The sequence below is a fragment of the Lepidochelys olivacea genome, assembly GCF_965140295.1.
Source record: "Lepidochelys olivacea isolate rLepOli2 genome assembly, chromosome: 3".
NCBI lineage: Eukaryota > Metazoa > Chordata > Testudines > Cheloniidae > Lepidochelys > Lepidochelys olivacea.
In genome coordinates this window covers 196,919,545-196,938,614 of record NC_140413.1, presented here as the reverse complement: position 1 = coordinate 196,938,614, position 19,070 = coordinate 196,919,545, and the positions used below count along the sequence as shown (strand labels likewise).

The window sequence follows — 19,070 nt, the reverse complement described above, 5'->3', positions numbered from 1 at the left end:
TAGTACTCCTTTTCTTTTTGCGAATACAGACTGACACGGCTGCTCCTCTGAATCATGTAAGTACAACATTATTTAACTATTACGAAATTACCAGAAAAATTCTACCACACAGGAGGGTAAAAACAAAATCTGCATACTAAATGTGATCTTATTCTGAAATTCAGTTCATATACAAGGTTTAGAAAATGAGGGCTTCCATTTAAGAATCTGAGAAATGATTTTCCTAACTAGGCATTTTTAATTTAGTGTGAAGCAACAAATGTGTTCTGAAAAATTATAAGAGTTGTTTTTGTAAGTTTACCATGAGCTTTACCAGGAACAGAATTGAAGGCATCAAGAATGCATCTGAGAAAATAAAAATTACATTTCTCTTAGCCTAGTTGCCTATTTTTATTTCTTACTATACTTTCCTTCATGCTGGTAAATCCATCACTTAACTATCATGGTACTTCTGTTCTCCTTGTTATTATTCTTTACTTTACTAGTTCCATATATGCAACATGTTCTGTACAATAAATAAAAGGCAGATTCTCTGTCCCAAAGGACTTACAATGTTAGGTAAGTTAGGAAACGAATAACAGAAGGAGGTGACAACTCAGGCAGGTGTAGGGGAAAGAAATGACAAGGAAGAGGACAATATAAATATGCAGCCTTTGGTGAAATTAATGCACATATCTAGATGACCAAATCTGTTTGTCAGGGACCAGACAGCTGTTTTCTTTTGTACTGATGTCCAAAAGTGCTATAAGAAAAATCCTATAAAAAGCAAAGGCTTCATGCCTTTGCCAGCAGCCATTATCCAAAGCATAGGTTCTTCAAATGGGTCTGGTATCCAACTTCTCAATGTTTCAGTTTCAACCTATATAGGCATCCGTCCAGTCTGCCATTCTAGGGGTGAGCTATTTAGTTTTCCTCTCCATTAAGATGAGAATCCCCTGCACAGCCTCCATTCTTTGATGCAATAGCAATAAGAGCTTTTACAGAGAGATCCTAAGGATTGCCAGATCAGGCAGCCCTAGACCCACAGTCTAGTGATGGGCTTAGAGAACTTTGTGTTGGGGTCTTTTTACAACTCCTTTTTCACACCTTGGCTTCGGCTCAACATCTTGTTGCTGCCAGTACTTCTGTCTTTTCTGCACTACAGGCAAGGGAGGTTGCATTTTTGCAAACAAAAATAGGTATTTAAATATCATTTTGTTATAAATGCTCAGTACTCCAAAAACGCATGTATTCTTGGTACTCTCTCTGCACTCTCTGCGTCTGTATTGAATGTATCAAAACGTCCAATAGCTGCTGCTACTGTCCTAAGGTTTTCCTCTACTAGCATCCAAACATGGGTGCCTAATGTTAGGCAGCTAAATCTATGTTTAGGCTCAGATTTTGCAAAGACTTATATGTATATCTAACTTCATACACTGTATTACTGATTCAGGACACCATTCCTGTTCAGCAAAGCACTTACGGATGTTTTGTCTTGAAGTCAATGGCACACAAGCATTGCTTAAGTGCTTTGCAGGATCAGGGCCTAAGAGCTCCTCCCTGTGTGTAAAGCTAAGCACATGTGTAAAATTTTTCAAGACAAAGGTTTTGGGGACCTAAGTAAAAGTGGCCTAATTTTCAGAGATGCTGAAGTCACTGACTTCAGTAGCCAGTGTTCACCACCACAAAAACTCAAGCACTTTTACCTAAGTGTCTGAATGTAGATTTAAGAGCCTAAATTAATGCATCAAAGTTTAATTAAAATGCTGGTATTTTATTGTTCTCTTTCCTTCTCTTGAATTTTTACAATTGTTGGGAACAAAGGCCATGCCACGGAGCAACAGAATATCCTTTTCAGAATATCTTCTAGGAAAATGTTTAGATCTCTCTTCTGAAAGCCAAAAGAGTCGTCAAAATAATCTAAAAATCCTAGGCTGTAAGAAGACCAGCATTAAATATACATCAGGCAATTGCCTGCTTTCTTCCCTCACCCTACTCAGCATTGTTTCATTCAGTGTTGTGGAAAGGGGAGTTTTCCTCGACTGTATAAGAAATCATAGAAATGTAGGGTTGAAAGGGACCTTGACAGGCCATTTAGTCCAGCTGCCCCTGTGCTGAGGCAGGACCAAGCAGACCGTAGACCATCCCTGACAGGTGTTTATTTCACCTGTTCTTAAAAATCTCCAATGATGGGGACTCCACAACCTCCCTTAGAAGCCTATTCCAGTGCTTAATGATCCTAATAGTTAGAAAGTTTTCCCTAATATGTAACCTAAATCTCTCTTGCTGCAGATTGAGCCTATTACCTCTTGGCCTATATTCTGTGGACATGGAGAACAGCGGATTAGTCCTCTTTATAACCGCCCTTAACATATTTGAAGACCATCAAGTCCCCCCTCAATCATCTTTTCTCAAGACTAAACATGCCCAGTTGTTTTAACCTTTCCTCTGTCAGGTTTTCTAGACCTTTTTTGTTGCTCTCCTCTGGACTCTCTCCCATTTTTCCACATCTTTCCTAAAGTACAGGGTGATCAGATAGCAACTGTGAAAAAACGGGACAGGGGGTTGGGGGGTAATAGGCGCCTATATAAGAAAAAGTCCCCAAAAATGGGACTGTCCCTTTAAAAACAGGATGGATGGTCACCCTACTAAAGTGTGGCACCCAGAACTGGACATTACTCCAGCTGAGGCCTCACCAGTGCCAAGTAGAGCAGAACAATTACTTTACATGTCTCACATAAAAGTCTTCTGTTAACACACCCCAGAAAATTAGCAGTTTTCACAACTGCATCACCCTGTTGACTCATATTCAATTTGTGATCCACTATAACCCCCAGATCCTTTTCTGCAGTGCTATCAGCTGTGCATTTCATTTTTCCCTTCCTAAGCGTAGTACTTTGCATGTCTGTACTGAATTCCATCTTGTTGATTTCAGACCAATTTGCCAGTGTATCAAGGTCATTTTGAATTATAATACTGTCCTCCAAAGTACTTGCAACTCCTTCCAGGTTGGTACCATCTGCAAATTTTATAAGCATAGGAGTTACAGCACAAGTTGTAAAAGCTAAAATGCCTCTTTGCTATACTTACACCACATCCACTCAGCAAATCTCACCTGTTAGAACTGCTCTGTGCTGTGTGTCTGAAGTTTGAGCCAGAGGGAGGGAGGGCATCCTGAAATGTCTGTTCCTCTTGCGATATTAGAGATAGAGCGACAAAAGCTTCATCTGAAGAATCCTCTCTGTCTAAATGCCCCAAAAGAGCTGTTTAAAAATGATCAAGTTGTGATATTAGACTTTATTCATAACAAAGAACAAAACACAGTGGATTATCCTCAATTTGCTCTCATAATAAACAACTAGGATTCCTTCAAAACTTTCATGTAACACAGGAGACAAAATGTTCCCTCTTTATCAATCTGGTTTGCAATGCACATGGGAGAGTACACAGCAGTGGTTCTCAACCTATTTACCATTGTGGGCCGCATCCAATACTATCTGTATGGCCCCAAGGATGTCACATGGGCCACAGCTCTGTGCTGACTGGGCCACAAGTGGCCCACAGGCCGCAGATTGAGAACTGCTGGCATACAGCCATTATCTACTGCAATAGTTTTCATTCAGCCCCAGGATGCTCTCAGCAACCTCTCTGACATCTAGATAATATTCCTATCCAGATAGATATACTTTTCTGATTCATGAGAAACTTCATATTTGTGTAAATTTTCACCCTTAATTGATCTCTGAAAACATTTTCTAGTCACTAGCTACCTGGTATCAGAAACACCCTAAGAGTTTACAGAGGAAGAGTTTTGTGAATAAAGAGACATGGCCCAATCTAAATTATCTGTCAAAAATCAATGGTCTAAGGGGCTGACACAGATTGTGTTCCATCTGAGCATTTCACTACAGCTACACTGATCAACATTTATGAACTGCCTAATCTTTCCCCTCTACATCTTTAAAAGAGATTAAAACAAAGTCATAACATTTTCCCTACTATTTTTGTTTCACTTAATTTCAGTTTACAAGAGAGACAACACAGACGTTAGGATCCTGAAAATAGACTGATTTTACCATCTTTTAGCATATCAAAAGGCTTAATTGTTTGAAAAGTACCCAAACCATCTAAAAGATGTAGAAAAATTGCATACTGTAGGTGTGACACTTAAAAAAACAACAAAAAACAAAAAAAGGAAGCATAATCAAACCCTAGTCTAGCAGACTATGGATTAAGGAAAAATCCTGTTACAGATAAAGACTTTAAAAGGTTTTTCTCAAAACCGTAAGACCTTTTGCTTTTTTTTCCTTTAAATCCTGTTTTTCCCCCTTGTTCTCTACCTCCCTGAATCCTGTATTTCCTAATCTGCACAATACCCATGGTAACACCACGGGCAGTGGAAAGAACATAATGCTACTGCAAGCGTTACCACACTGCTGTAGTTTACATTTTGGCCAGAGACCCAGAAGTGCTCACCAGCTTAGGAGGGCAAAGTCACTTGGGTTTCTGACCCTTCAGTTTCTAAAGGGCTAACTCCCCAAGATTTATTATTTTTCACGCTGTTCACATGTGAGATGAAAATGGAGAGAACAAGACAAACAAGAGTAAACTAGCTTATTTACAGTACCCATAACTAGAATGCTCTGGCTGCACTACCCTCACAGATCCACACCCATGGAATTGTGCAGGCAGGGAACCATGAAAAGGAATTAGCTTAGTAAGGGGCCACATGCCTCGATGCATGCGCATAACAGTTCCTAGACAGACTCTATTAAAGAAGAGCCGTTGATCTCACTCTAAGTTTCTGTCCATCTGTCTGGAATAAAAACTCCAAAGAGAAGCCGTGAAAGAGGGAGAGTGAGCATGTTTCTATGGAGGCAATATACTATATCTGGAAAATTCAAATTCCTGGTAAGTAAACTAGAATTTCTTCTGCTTAAATCGGTCTCCAGAGAGCCCCATTCTTCAAAACTAATTAGTAGTAACCACTTAAGAGAAAGAGAGGGGCTGAGCAATGAAGTTAACTAAACAGGGACTGCAGAAATATTTTTTTAAGTGTCTAGAGACCTCAAGGTAGTGGCCTAAACATATGCAATAAAAGGAACTTTTTGCTTAGGAATTTTGCTTAGGCAGGTCTCAGAAGCCACCCTAATTTCAGTAGACTAAACTGTAAGACCCTTTGGTAATGAACTGTATTTCTCGGAGCTGTTTTCGAAGCACTGTCCTATCCACTTTCAGTGTATCTGGCCTGCAAGTGATCCTGTTTTTCAGCTCTGAAGCAGAGATGAGCTACCAACATTCCAGTTCTCACAATATAAAAAATGGCAGGTTTCAGAGTAACAGCCGTGTTAGTCTGTATTCGCAAAAAGAAAAGGAGTACTTGTGGCACCTTAGCGACTAACCAATTTATTTGAGCATACGCTTTCGTGAGCTACAGCTCACTTCATCGGATGCATACTGTGGAAACTGCAGAAGACATTATATATACAGAGACCATGAAACAATACCTCCTCCCACCCCATTCTCCTGCTGGTAATAGCTTATCTAAAGTAATCACTCTCCTTACAATGTGTATGATAATCAAGTTGGGCCATTTCCAGCACTAATTTAGGTTTTCTCCCCCCACCCCTCCCCCGCCATGTACATTGGTCAAACTGGACAGTCTCTACGTAAAAGAATAAATGGACACAAATCAGATGTCAAGAATTATAACATTCATAAACCAATTGGAGAACACTTCAATCTCTCTGGTCATGCGATTACAGACATGAAAGTTGCGATATTACAATAAAAAAACTTCAAATCCAGACTCCAGCGAGAGACTGTTGAATTGGAATTCATTTGCAAATTGGATACAATTAACTTAGGCTTGAATAGAGACTGGGAGTGGCTAAGTCATTATGCAAGGTAACCTATTTCCCCTTGTTTTTTCCTACCCCCCCCCCCGCAGACCTTCTTGTTAAACCCTGGATTTGTGCTGGAAATGGCCCACCTTGATTATCATACACATTGTAAGGAGAGTGGTCACTTTAGATAAGCTATTACCAACAGGAGAGTGGGTTTGTGTGTGTGGGAAACCTGAATTTGTGCTGGAAATGGCCCAACTTGATTATCATACACATTGTAAGGAGAGTGATCACTTTAGATAAGCTATTACCAGCAGGAGAGTGGGGTGGGGGGAGGTATTTTTTCATGCTTTGTGTGTATAAAAAGATCTTCTACACTTTCCACAGTATGCATCCGATGAAGTGAGCTGTAGCTCACGAAAGCTTATGCTCAAATAAATTGGTTAGTCTTTAAGGTGCCACAAGTACTCCTTTTCTTTTTGTGAATATAAAAAATGAGAGCTCGATTCAGAGACTCATCTAAACTGGTTTAATTTATACCTTCTTGTTATGCCAAGCTGCAATATGTAACTCACACCTACTTAGACTTCCAGAGGTCTGGTCTACACTAGAATTGTACATTGGTATAGCCATGAAAAACCCATATCCCTGAGAGACGTACCTGTACCGCCCTAACCCCCAGTGTAGACAGTGTTAGGTTGATGGGAGAATTCTTCCATCGACCTAGCTCCTGCCTCTCGGGGAGGAGGAGTACTTACGCTGATGGGAGAACCCCGTCTGTTGACATAGGTAGTGTCAACACTGAGGTGCTGCAGCGATGAAGTTGCACTTCTGTAGTGTTTTAAGTGTAGACAAGTCCTTAGTCATATCCACGTAACAATACATAACTTTCCCTGCCTCCTCTTGCACATCACTTCTGAATTAGGCTATATCTTCACTGCAATGTAAGCCCAGGATTCACACTCCGCTTAAGCCTAACCCCCTTCCATCTACACGCAAATCTACATGTACAAATCTACAATCTACGGGCCTCAGGGTTCAAGCCCTATTGCTTTGCACTGTAGATGCAGCCCCTCTTGACTTGTGCTCTGGCAGTTTGCCAAAAGTGTTCCACAATCTCTTGAGCTGACTTTCTTTGTCCTCTGGACAGTCAAGTTTGGAAGACAGTCAGGTTTTTCCCACCACGAACAAAGGGCTCAAGCAGACATTTTGGGAGGGTGCTAGAAAGTCTGGGATATGGGTGGTTATTATCCCAGCTCGCCTATTTCAGTGTAGGTGCTGGAGCACCAGACTGGGACCTAGGGTTCAACAGTTCCTAACCTGGGGTTACAAATGAGAGTAGATGCTCAAGCCCAAGTTAACACACTCAGGGTGCGCTACCTTGCGTTGTACTAACCCTGGGCTTTCATTGCATTGTGGGCATACCCACCAAGTAACCAGATATTAGACTCTAAGGGAGTCTCATTTGGGTTAACTCACATAGCGGTATACCAGAAAAGTAGTGTATCACTAAAAAAGCCATTAACAGGAAGATTGTGATCCTGGGCAATCCTGTATTCACAACCGAAAAACATTACTGCAATAATATTTGTACAAAATATGATGTGTGAGGTATATGAAAGCTAATAACATGAGTTATTAGTATAATGTAGATGTTAATGTTATACAGTATATAAAGTTATGAATTCCCTCTGTATGATGTTACTAGAACATGTTTAAGACCAGACAGCCTCGCTTAGGTAAAGGCAATAAACAGATCTGACCTACACAAAGGAATGTGGGTTTACCTCAGTTTAAGCATTAGTAGTAAACAAAGTCATTGAGCTAAACCTGTGGGGGTTATCCTGATCCTGAGCTCGAGAGACAGAGCAGTAACATGGTTCCTGCACTCCAGAGAGAGACAGAAGACTGAATTCTCAAGAGGCATTCCTAACCTGTGAAATAGACATCCCTTTGGGACTATAAGGAACAGAGAGAGACTCAGTTTTTACTCTTCAGTTTAGGAGAAGAAACTAAGCGATTTGATCTGTGTAATGGATCCTGGCCAGATCAGCCAGCAAAAAGCTGGTAAGGAGAGAGAGAGAGAAAGAGAAAACCACCTTGAACAAAGACTGTATCTTGCTAGATGAAGTTTTAGACTTTTAGATGCATGTTTTCACTTTTATTTGCTTGTAACCATCCCTACCTTTCTACTTGGTTTCACTTAATCCACACGCTTTTGGTGGTTAATTTGTTTTGCTGTCAGTGCTGGGTATGTCCAGTAAAGTATGTGCTTCCAGACAGCTAACAGGTTGGAGTGTTTTTCTGTCTCTGTAAAGGCAGCAAACTGAACATTTATCTGGGAGTGTCCAGTGTGAAGGACTGGTCCCTTCAGTCAGATGATTTTGAGATGCATTCAGGGCTGGAAGGGTCCAAGGTCAGCCTGCATGGAGTAATTTGGCTGGGCAAAGCCAGGGTAAGGTTTGTGGGCTGCTGGAAGGCTGTTGGGGGTCACAGTTTTGGACCAAAGCTGCACAGCCACAAGACACCCAGTGTTACAAGGTAGACTGTGACCAAACCCCCTTACTAGCCTGGGTGAACCCCAAAACATCTCAGTTGATCCTTTACATTGTTTCAACGTAGTTAACGTTTGTCCTAGGGAAGGGATTGAACTGTGCTGTAACAAAGAGGCATAAGTGGGCCGAAGCCTGGGACATGTCTGGTTATGTGATCTGGTGACAACACAGGTAGGTCACATGCAAATTAAAATGTGTTGTGACTCGCTCAGGGGACAGTGGTGCTGTAACCACATCTGCTAACCTGGATATTTTTGTAGTGTAGGCAGGCCCTTAGTTATACTAGTTTACACATCATTAAATGGGTGTGACAAGGTCTAATGGAGTCTAACTAAGAGTAAGGGAATCTACCATCTACCAATTTACACATCCCCTCTGAATTTGGCCCTATAAGTTCTGGGGAACTAACTTGCCCTTAGGAATGCTAATGAGTTTTGGCACTTTCACATCTAGGTAACAATTTAAATCCAACCCAGGATCTGTGTCCAGAAGTTAATTGTATCTGATGGTTATTCAGTGCTTAGTGTGAAATGAATTAATAGTTTCAATCTAGTTCCTAATGGATGAGAGACCACAGTATTATTACCATAATCACAAAACCAGCATCACACGTTCTCAGTATTATTACCATAATCTCAAAACCAGCATCACACGTTGCACCAAGTCATATCCTTGCTGGTAATATAGAGCAGAGGCTAGAGACTTGAATGGGTCTATGTGATGTTTCTTATCTCTAAAGGTGGTCCCTTCAAAACAAGCTAACAGGGAGCAAGGGAAAGCTTGTACATGCTATCTCTTTTCTGTGGATAAATATTGGCATTCTGGCACTTTTCATGATCGCTAAATTCATTACAAAAATTAAAAATACTCACCAAAGTCCATTCACATGTAACTTGTAGATATTATTTTATCAGAACATGCACAGGTTGATCCCTTTTTTACTTTTTTTAAGTAAAACTTTAAAGTTTTTTTACTTTTAGGACAGAGAGGGAATTTCTTAATGCAAAACAAAAACCCCATGGACATGACAATTGCCCCAAAGGCTCTCTAGAGGTACTAGTGGCTTCTTCCACTATAGGTGGAACGAAAGAAGGAAGAAAGACCTTTGTGTATTTTGGAGGTGGAGGAGCAGGAGAAAACATGATGGTCCATACTGTCCCAATGCTATTCCTGATAAGAGGACCTAGTGCTACAGTATGACAGGATATATTCAGGAGAAGGCCAACAGCAGCTCAAAACCATGAGAATCAATTGCTATAAGATCTTTGGACTGAAGAAATATAAATCTTCACTATGGATCCTTGGGTTTCTGTTTCTCATGGGCACAGATTTAATTTTAATTTATTGAAGCATTTTTCCTTAGACATTCTTTAACAATTACTTTTTCCTACATCTAATTTAAATAACAGATCTAGCCAAAATGGCACTAATAGAGTAGAGATGGGCTGAGGGGATGGTTCATATCTGGATTAGGTTTAGGATAGGACTCAGGGATAAATCAGGACTTGGTCTATTGGTACTGGAAGGCTCAGAAGGAGGTCACCCAAGATTTCACCCCTAGATAATGAAAACCTTTCAAGGTAATGTGTAGTCTTGGTTACAAAATAGGCCCGTTCCAGGTTTGGATCTTGGACTCTGCAGTTTGCTGAGTTCAGATCTGGGGATTTGAATTTGAATTTCCACAAAATTTGAAAGACGTCAGAAATAAGTTTCTGGCTTTGCCTCTTCTCTTTGAGAGAGTGAAAAGTTTCATGTTTAAAGGAGTTATTTTTCACCTCAAAGGCTATGAGAACTTATATCTTGCTAAATGTACAAAGATCACATTTGTCTAGATAACAGGATAATATTATTTGATGGTAATATACTCTTAGATTAAAGCAATGTGCTCAAGGAATCCATATGTATGAGTATGCCCTCCTCCTAAAATTTGCTGGCAGCTGTGATTGTAACATCTAGCACCTGGCTGGAAGAGCCAAAGATAGTTCTGTATTAGACCATTGACAGATTTTCATATTATTCAGCCAGAAGGGCATTCTGAGAAGACTTCATGCAATAGTGATGGAACTCACACTCCTTCCCTGGTGGTGACATTATGAATTATTACTTAAATGCACCTATTCTCTATTGGCTCTGTGCCTGCAAATAAAAAAAAAAAAAAATCCATTCTCAAGTCTCCTCCACAGGCCTTTCAGAGATAAAATACATCTCAAGACATGCAATCACATGGCAGAATGAAAATCTTATTTTAATATTGTTTGCAAAACTGACAGATCTACTTAACAGAAGCCATTAAAATATTTACAAAGTAGCAGCTGCTCTTGTAAAAATACAGCTTTTTTTGGCATGAAAAATAAACTAGTTGATAAGTGCAAGATAAGCCATTTGATGTCTTCTTTGTGTGCTCTGCATGGTATGCTCAGCCAATTCGGTACAATCTGATGTTTACAGAGCAATCGTAATGTACGACCTCCTTAGGCAACAGGGACACAAGAAGCCTTTAAAACGCTGAAGCAAGCATTTAATCAGAACTCTTCATGCTGATCTTTGAAAAATTCAATAAGTTCAAAAAAAATGTAACTCCTTCTAAAGATAAAATATCAGTTTTTTTTGCTTCAGGAGTTGCAAATATATACCAATGAACTCCCAGTGAACCAGACAGACTTCAGCCACTGCTATTTAAAAGAGTAAGCCATATGTTGCTCAGAAAGAAACAATGCAAGCACTCAAACAATGTAAGTACTTAGGCCAATTGAGTAGTTACTGTGATATAATAGCTCAACTAGTCAAAACATATCCCCTTCTTTTGGTACATTTAACCAAATTATCTTTTCACGTGGCTAGCTAGTTTCATGTGAATAATACATTTCTTTATTTTACACGCTTGTTTCATATTGAAATCAAGATTTTACATATTTTCCTAAAAAGATAAAGGAAATAGTTACATGCAAGTAATTACTGCAGAAGTGTAAATAATATGGAGGATGACCATATCTGTGTAACACAGCTGTTCCACCTTGATTCTATTGTTTCTATCACATCTTAGATGATGTGAGGATATGCATAAAGTCCATGGGTGACATTCTGGCCCCACTGAAGTTAAAGGGAGTTTTGCCACTGACTTCACTGGAGCCAGGATTTCACCCTGTATGTGTGCGGTGTGGTTTTTTTGTTAATTAATCACACACATTTATAGTGCTCATCACCTTAAAGCTATTTACTAAGTTCAATTAAAAACACAAAATATGCTGAAAACAGAGAGCATCTACTTGACTACCCTAGAACCTTGCTAACTTAAAAAGCTGTTTCCCAAGGGACTGCCCAGGACGTACCAATAGCACAGAAAAGCCAGACCAAAGAGGCATGTCCTACAATGTGAGCCAAGTATGACAAGATCAGGCTCTGACGGACTGCCAGCTGGAGAAAATTCGGCAGGCAGGGATCTGCCATTGCAATGCCCTCCCCTGCAGTCACTTTGACTCCAAGCTTATGAGCAGTCTCCTGGCACTAAAAAGGCCTGCATTTTCAGCTTTACGTTTGATAAGTCTTCTGAAGCATGTGATCTAATCATCTTGATCACAAGCAGATATACATCTATATATGGTGGTGACACATGCGATAAGCGGTCCTGTCATGGGATAACATGATCAACATAATACCATTATTGTTTAGTAATTATAGCAGGGGATAGGCTTGCAGGACTTCTGGGTTTTATACCTAACTCCTCTATCGACTAGACAATTTTTCTTACTCATAAATGGTATTTCGTTGGTGGACAAAGTTAATCTGTAACTTGATGGGATATAACTAGCAGTCCCACAAGGCTGTCAGGGAAAAGCAACTTTTGAGCATGGAGGATAGAACTGTTTGGCAAAATGCTGGATCAGTAGAGGTGGAAGTGCACACTCTATAGTGTCTTAGTGAAAGTATACATGGAAGACTGGATTATTCTGTTTTTGTTTTGGTTCTTATATCAGGCTCATCACTACTGTATCTAAGGGCTTGTTTTCACTACTGCGCTACATTGGTGCCATTGCAGTGGTGCAACTGTGCCGATGTGGCAAGTCTGCTGAAGATGCGCTATGTTGACGGAAGAGTGTTCTCTCATCGATGCAATTACTCCACCTCAATGAGAGGGGGAAGCTATGTCGGTGGGGGAGTCTCCCACTGACATAGTGTGGTGTAGACAGTGCTTTAGTCGATATAACTTACGTCGCTCTGGGGTGTGTTTTTTTTCACATCCCTGAGCAATGCAAGTTACATAGACTTAAATGGTATTCTAGACAAGCCCTAAGTCATAGTAGATTGCAAACTTCCCTTTATTGCTATTCTAGGGAAGCATTACCTTTCTTGGGGTATGTCTACACTTACTGGGGATCGACACTGCAGCGATCAATGCACTGGGGGTCAACTTAGCGGGTCTAATGAAGACCTGCTAAATCAACTGCAGATCACTCTCCTGTTGACTCTGGTACTCCACCGGAATGAGAAGCATAAGGTAAGTCAATGGGAGAGTTTCTCCTGTTGACCCAGTGCAGTGTAGACACTGCAGTAAGTTGACCTAACCTACATCGACTCTAGCTACATTATTTACGTAGCTGGACTTGCATAACTTAGGCTGACTTACCCCCTGTAAAGGTTACTTCCCCACTCTGAACTCTAGGGTACAGATGTGGGGACCTGCATGAAAACCTCCTAAGCTTACTTTTACCAGCTTAGGTTAAAACTTCCCCAAGGTACAAACTATTTTACCTTTTGCCCTTGGACTTTTGCTGCCACCACCAAACGTCTAACAGGGATATAATTGGGAAACAGCCTGTTTGGAAACGTCTTTTCCCCCCAAAATCCTCCCAAATCTTACACCCCCTTTCCTGGGGAAGGTTTTGATAAAAATCCTCACCAATTTGCATAGGTGAACACAGACCCAAACCCTTGGATCTTAAGAACAATGAAAAAAGCATTCAGATTCTTAAAAAGAATTTTACTAGAGGAAAAAGTAAAAAGAATCACCTCTGTAAAATCAGGATGGTAAATACCTTACAGGGTAATCAGATTCAAAACAGAGAATCCCTCTAGGCAAAACCTTAAGTTACAAAAAGACACAAAAACAGGAATCTACATTCCATTCAGCACAGCTTCTTTTCTCAGCCATTTAAAGGAATCAGAATCTAACACACATCTAGCTAGATTACTTACTAAGTTCTAAGACTCCATTCCTGTTCTGTTCCCGGCAAAAGCATCACACAGACAGACAGAGAGAGTGGCTTTGTTTCTCCCTCCCCCCAGCTTTTTAAAGTATCTTGTCTCCTCATTGGTCATTTTGGTCAGGTGCTTATCCTAGCTTCTTAACCCTTTACAGGTGAAAGGGTTTTTCCTCTGGCCATGAGGGATTTTAAAGGTGTTTACCCTTCCCTTTATATTTATGACACCCCCGTAGTGTAGACCAGGCCTTAGCCAAGGAGCAGAATTGCTATCAGCACTGACAGTCCTGAAACCAAACAGCTATCCATGCAAGCATGGAAAGCTGATATTGCTGCCAGGTGAACCTTGACCGAGGAAACTGCTAAGCCTTGTTCTTACACCACAGCTATGTTTTACCTCAACAGGCAGGGAGGAGCTTGCTTACCCTTCTTTTTCAGGAAACTGTGCAGTTTCAGGTGCAACAGATAGTTAAGTATGCGCTGGATGGATTAATGCATCAGCAAGACTCTGGTTTAACAAGCATAGACAGAGAACCACTTCCACTTTGACAGGCAGGGGCCCTGATAGAGGGCTTTCTGCTACTTAGTAAGAACCTCAGAATGGCCAGACTGGGTCAGACCAATGGTCCATCTAGCCCAATATCCTGTCTCCTGACAGTGGCCAATGCCAGGTGCTTCAGAGGAAATGGACAGAACTGGGCAATCATCAAGTGATCCATCCCCTGTTGCCCAGTCCAACTTCCCGCAGTTGGTGGCTAGGGACAACCAAAGCATGGGGTTGCATCCCTGCCCATCTTTGCTAATATCCATTAATGTACATATCTTCCATGAACTTATCTAATTCTTTTTTGTACCCCATTATAGTTTTGGCCTTCACAACATCCCCTGACAATGAGTTCCACAGGTTGAGTCTGTGTTGTGTGAAGACTTGGTGAACTTGCTCTAAGCAAGCTTGTTTACTGAGATTTAGCCATGGATCTTCCAGGCTGTTAGATGAAAGGATTGTAGGTTTGGGTGGAGCAGCCAACCGTGGTCTTAGGAGATCAGGTCTGAGTGTAGTGGGAGTGAGAATGGAAATGCCACCGAGAGGACCAGTAGAGAACCACTCTTTGTGGGGCCAGGATGGGGCTATTAATATAATTTAAGTGCTGTCCCACTTGATTTTTAGTAGCAGTCTGTGTAGGAGAGGTATGGGGGAAAGGCATAGCTAAGCTTTTCTGCCCAGGATAGCAGGAAGGCATCTGTGATTGAACCTGGACTGTGGTCTTTCAGGGAGCAGAACTGGTAACATTTTCTGTTGGACCTGTTTGCAAATAGATCTATTTGGGGAGCCCGCCCACTGCTAGAAAATACATCTGGCTTCATCTGGGCACAGAGACCTCTCGTAGTGACTCAGAAATGACCGGCTCAGGTGGTCGGTTAGCTCATTCCGCACCCCTGGAAGGTAAGAGGCCTTGAGGTTAACTGAATTGCTTCCTGAAAAAGGAGGGATAAGTGAGATCTTCCCTGCCTGTCGAGGTAAAACATAGCTGTGATGTCTGTAAGAACAAACAGGTTTCTCCCCCCGATATGAGGTGGGAAAGCCTGACAGGCAAGATGGACCAATGTCAGAGAACTCAGGGTGATATGAAGAGAGAGCTCCCACGATGACCAAAGACCCTGTGTTAGGAGGGGCTCGAGGTGAGCTCCCCACCCTAGAGCAGACATGTCTGAGATCCGAGTCATTGACAGTTAAGGGCGATGAAGGGAATGCCCACACAAACATTGGGAGGATCCAACCACCAGTTTAGGGAAATTAGAACTCATGCAGGTACAATGAGCACAATGTCCAGTTGAAGATGGCTTGGTGAGTACACTGAGGTCAGCCATGTCCGGAGCCTCACATATTGTACTACATATGTGCATGAGGCGATGTGGCCTACGAGCCTCATAAAGTTTCAGGCTGTTGCGATGGGTGAAACTTGAGGACAAATTGAAGAAAGTAGAAGAGAAGAGCAACAAAAATGATTAAAGGTGTAGAAAACATGACCTATGAGGGAAGATTGAAAAAACTGTGTGTGTTTTAGTCTGGAGAAGAGAAGACTGAGAGGAGATATGATAACAGTTTTCAAGTACAAGGAATAGGGAGAAACATTATTTTCCTTAACTTTTGAGGATAGGACAAGAAGCAATGGGCTTAAACTGCAGAATGAGTGGGTTAGGTTGGACATTAGGAAAATCTTCCTAGCTGTCAGGGTGGTTAAGCACTAAAATAAATTGCCCAGGGCGGTTGTTGGATCTCCATTATTTGAGATCTTTAAGAGCGGGTTAGACAAACACCTGTCAGGGATGGTCAATAATACTTAGTCCAGCCATGAGTGCAGGGGACTGGACTAGATGACCTCTCGATGGCCCTTCCAGTCCTGTATTTCTATGTCACTAGAGACCAGATAGATTGGAATCTTGACTCTGAGAGGAATGCTCTGGTCTGGCTAGAGTCCAGCACCACCCCTATAAACTCTCTCCTCTGTTCCAAACAAAGAGTAGACTTGTCTGCATTGATCAATAGGGCTAGGGCCTTGAATGCTGACTGAATGAGTCAAACACTGGATATAATCTGGGCTTTGGACCGTCTCTTGACTAGCCAGTCATTGAGGTAAAGGTAGATCTGCACTCCTAGTTTCCTCAGAAATGCTACTACCACAACCATATATTTCATGAACATTTGAGGAGTTGCAGAGAGGCCGAATGGAAGCACTGTGAACTGGTAACGTTCCAGCTTCACTACAAACCTGAGGAATTTTCTGTGCCCTCACGGTATTGGCAATGAAAGTAGGCAGCTCTTAAATCCAAGGTCCAGAGAGAGGATGATGGATGCCAGAGTGACCATGCAGAACTTTATCTTTTGAGTCAGTTGTTGAGCTGTTTCAGGTCTAGGACAAGTCTGAAACCTGCCTTTGCTTTTGGGATTAGGAAATAACAGGAGTGGAAACCCTTCCCTTTTAAATTCTGTGGAACGTCCTCTATGGCTCCCAAATGAAGGAAAGACTGAATCTCCTGACCCAGAAGTTCTTCGTGAGAGGGGTCCCTGAAGAAGGACGGAGAGGGAAGGTGGAAAGGAAATAAACTGGAGGGTGTATCTCACTTGTACAGTGCTCAACATCCAATGGTCTGTAGGGACACAGGACCAAGCACTGAGGAAATGGAAAAAGCAGTTCGCAAACAAAGGAAAACTGGGCTCTGGCATCCTGGGAATCTAGTAATTTCTAGCTCCAGACTCCACGGAACATGCCTAGGTGCTGGAGTCAACAGTGCCATCTCCTGTGTTACCGAAGCAGAGGAGTGCTTAGATTTAGACCTCGCTCTACTCTTATCCCCATACCTAGCAGACTTCAGGGCCAGGGACCTCATCCTTTCGGCACTCTGCTTCTTATGCCTCTTCTTAGACATTGGGGATGGTGAACGGTGCTGGGAGTCAGGCATGGCAGAAGGCACACTCCTTACTGACACTGAGACAGTCAGTGCTGAATTTGACTGACCTGGCTTTGATGAAGGTCTCAAAGCCACCTCCGAGGGAGAAACTTTAGCCTGGCTTCATGGTCTTTCCTTGTGCAAGGCTTAAAGTCCCTGCAAATTTGGCAACACTCTCCAATATGAGCTTCCCTGAGGCACTTCAAGAACCTAGAGTGTGAGTCATTCATGGGCATAGCCTTATTGCAGGAAACACAGGGGCCTGAAGACCAGTGACCAACGTACCAGGAATTGAATAAATCCCTCAGATGGGGTAAACAAACCTAACTAAACACTAATAACTTTAATAACACTAAACTATTTACAATAAAATACAAGCGAACGCAGTCCATGGAGAGTACTTGCAAAAGCAAGAAGAGCAGTTCCAGTGATCATCATGGGCTGTAAGAAGGAATTGAGGGGGCTCGGGGTCGGCCGCGCCCTTTATACCAATGCCAGGAGCACGCAGTAGCAGAGGGCAGTTGAGTGGCCCCAACGGGTACCACCGAGGGAAAAAATTCTGGTGACTGCACACAGGGTGCATGTACACCAAGAGAGAAATACACATGTGCAATCAGTCGAAGACGAAACACAATTTCCTGGAGCTGATGAAAACAGGAAGGGCATTTGTAGAGAAATAAAGGAACAGCTTGCAGCATCACAAATGTTGGCACTCAACAACTATTGCCAGCTTGGAGACCTATCAAGCTAATAAAATGGTCACCAGAAAAAGAACCTTAAGGGTTAAATGCTTTTCACTGAATGTTTTGTCTTCAAAGAGAGGCCCTACAGAGCTTGCAACTGTAGATTCAGCCTCCAGGCAGGAAGAATCAATCTGAAGGAAAGATTTATTCTAAAAAGAGCTCTACGGGCATTTTTGGAAAGGAAATAATTGTACTATGGACTCAGTGCTAAGGGGACATTTGTTAGGCCTAATGAATTGACTGTGGCACCAGAAAGCTCCTAGACATCAGAAGAGCAGAGCAGAAGGGACTTGCATTCTATGGATAGTTGGCTCAGAACCACATCCGCCCGCTACAAGTCTGTGGAGGAATCCAGAAACATGTGAAGGAGAATCTTGGGCTACAGGCCTGAGAAGATGCCCTCTGATAGGCCGGAGGGTCCTGGAACAAAGCCTGGGAAAACTGGATGTTCACTGGAAAAGTGAAGAAATCCTGGACAAGAAACTTCTGCCTGAATAGCAGAGAGAGAAGGACCACTGGAAGAAGACCCCATTCCACAAGAAAGATTGAGTTCTGGGCTTCAGATGACTTGCTCTTCCTGCAAGATGGGATGAGGGCAGTAAAGTTCTTCTCTGCTCATTGAAACAGCATGCTGTACTCAAAGCATTGCCTGGGACACTGGGTATCCCCCATGCCAGTACAGGTAGGCAACCACGATTGAACTGTGACCCAATTAGAACGGCCAGGCCTCTCTGATGACAGTCCCCAGAATGCAAACAAGGCCTTTCTTATAGCTTGTAGCACAACATATGTCTCTAATTTTGTCTTGAAATGGGACAATTACCCTTAGCCGTTTTGCCCCCCATATGCCGTCTGTCTTCAGCACTACCCCTCAGAGATTGGTTAGTGAAACTGCTTAATAGACTGGACTCCTAAAGTTGCCACAAGAGGGAAACTTTGATATGCAGCTGGATACTTATTAGTGTCTCCAAGTCCTGGGACTGATGAACTCCAGTTCAGAAGAAACAGGTGCAGGGTGGAAAACCAGAAGCCAGCGCAGGGAACCACCTTGAGATAGGAGACAAGCAACTGGAATAGGTGCATTTTTTTGGTGAAGAGAGGAAGGACCTGGAACTCCTAGACTCCTGGCTTTACTTTGGCTGTTCTTTGACAAGAAGGCTCCCTTTTGAGGTTGATACAGAAAAAGATGTCCAGGTAGACAAGACTTTGGGACAGCACCGGGAAATTTCTGAGCAGGTTTATAACAAATTGATAGCTCTCGGACAAGGCTAGAGTGCCAGAGTTGGCTAATTGTGTCTC

At 42.1% G+C, this 19,070-nt stretch overlaps 1 protein-coding gene across 4 annotated transcripts in view; it reads right to left on the bottom strand.

Moving 5' to 3' along the window:
• The window catches only part of WDPCP (WD repeat containing planar cell polarity effector), a 281,255-nt gene that overhangs the window by 20,510 nt on the left and 241,675 nt on the right, over positions 1-19,070 (bottom strand). For all 4 annotated transcript variants that reach the window (XM_084623394.1, XM_084623391.1, XM_084623392.1 and 1 more), the window contains one exon: positions 3,095-3,242. In XM_084623394.1, coding sequence (XP_084479520.1) covers positions 3,095-3,242 — 148 coding nt within the window. The remainder of the gene's footprint in view (positions 1-3,094; positions 3,243-19,070) is intronic.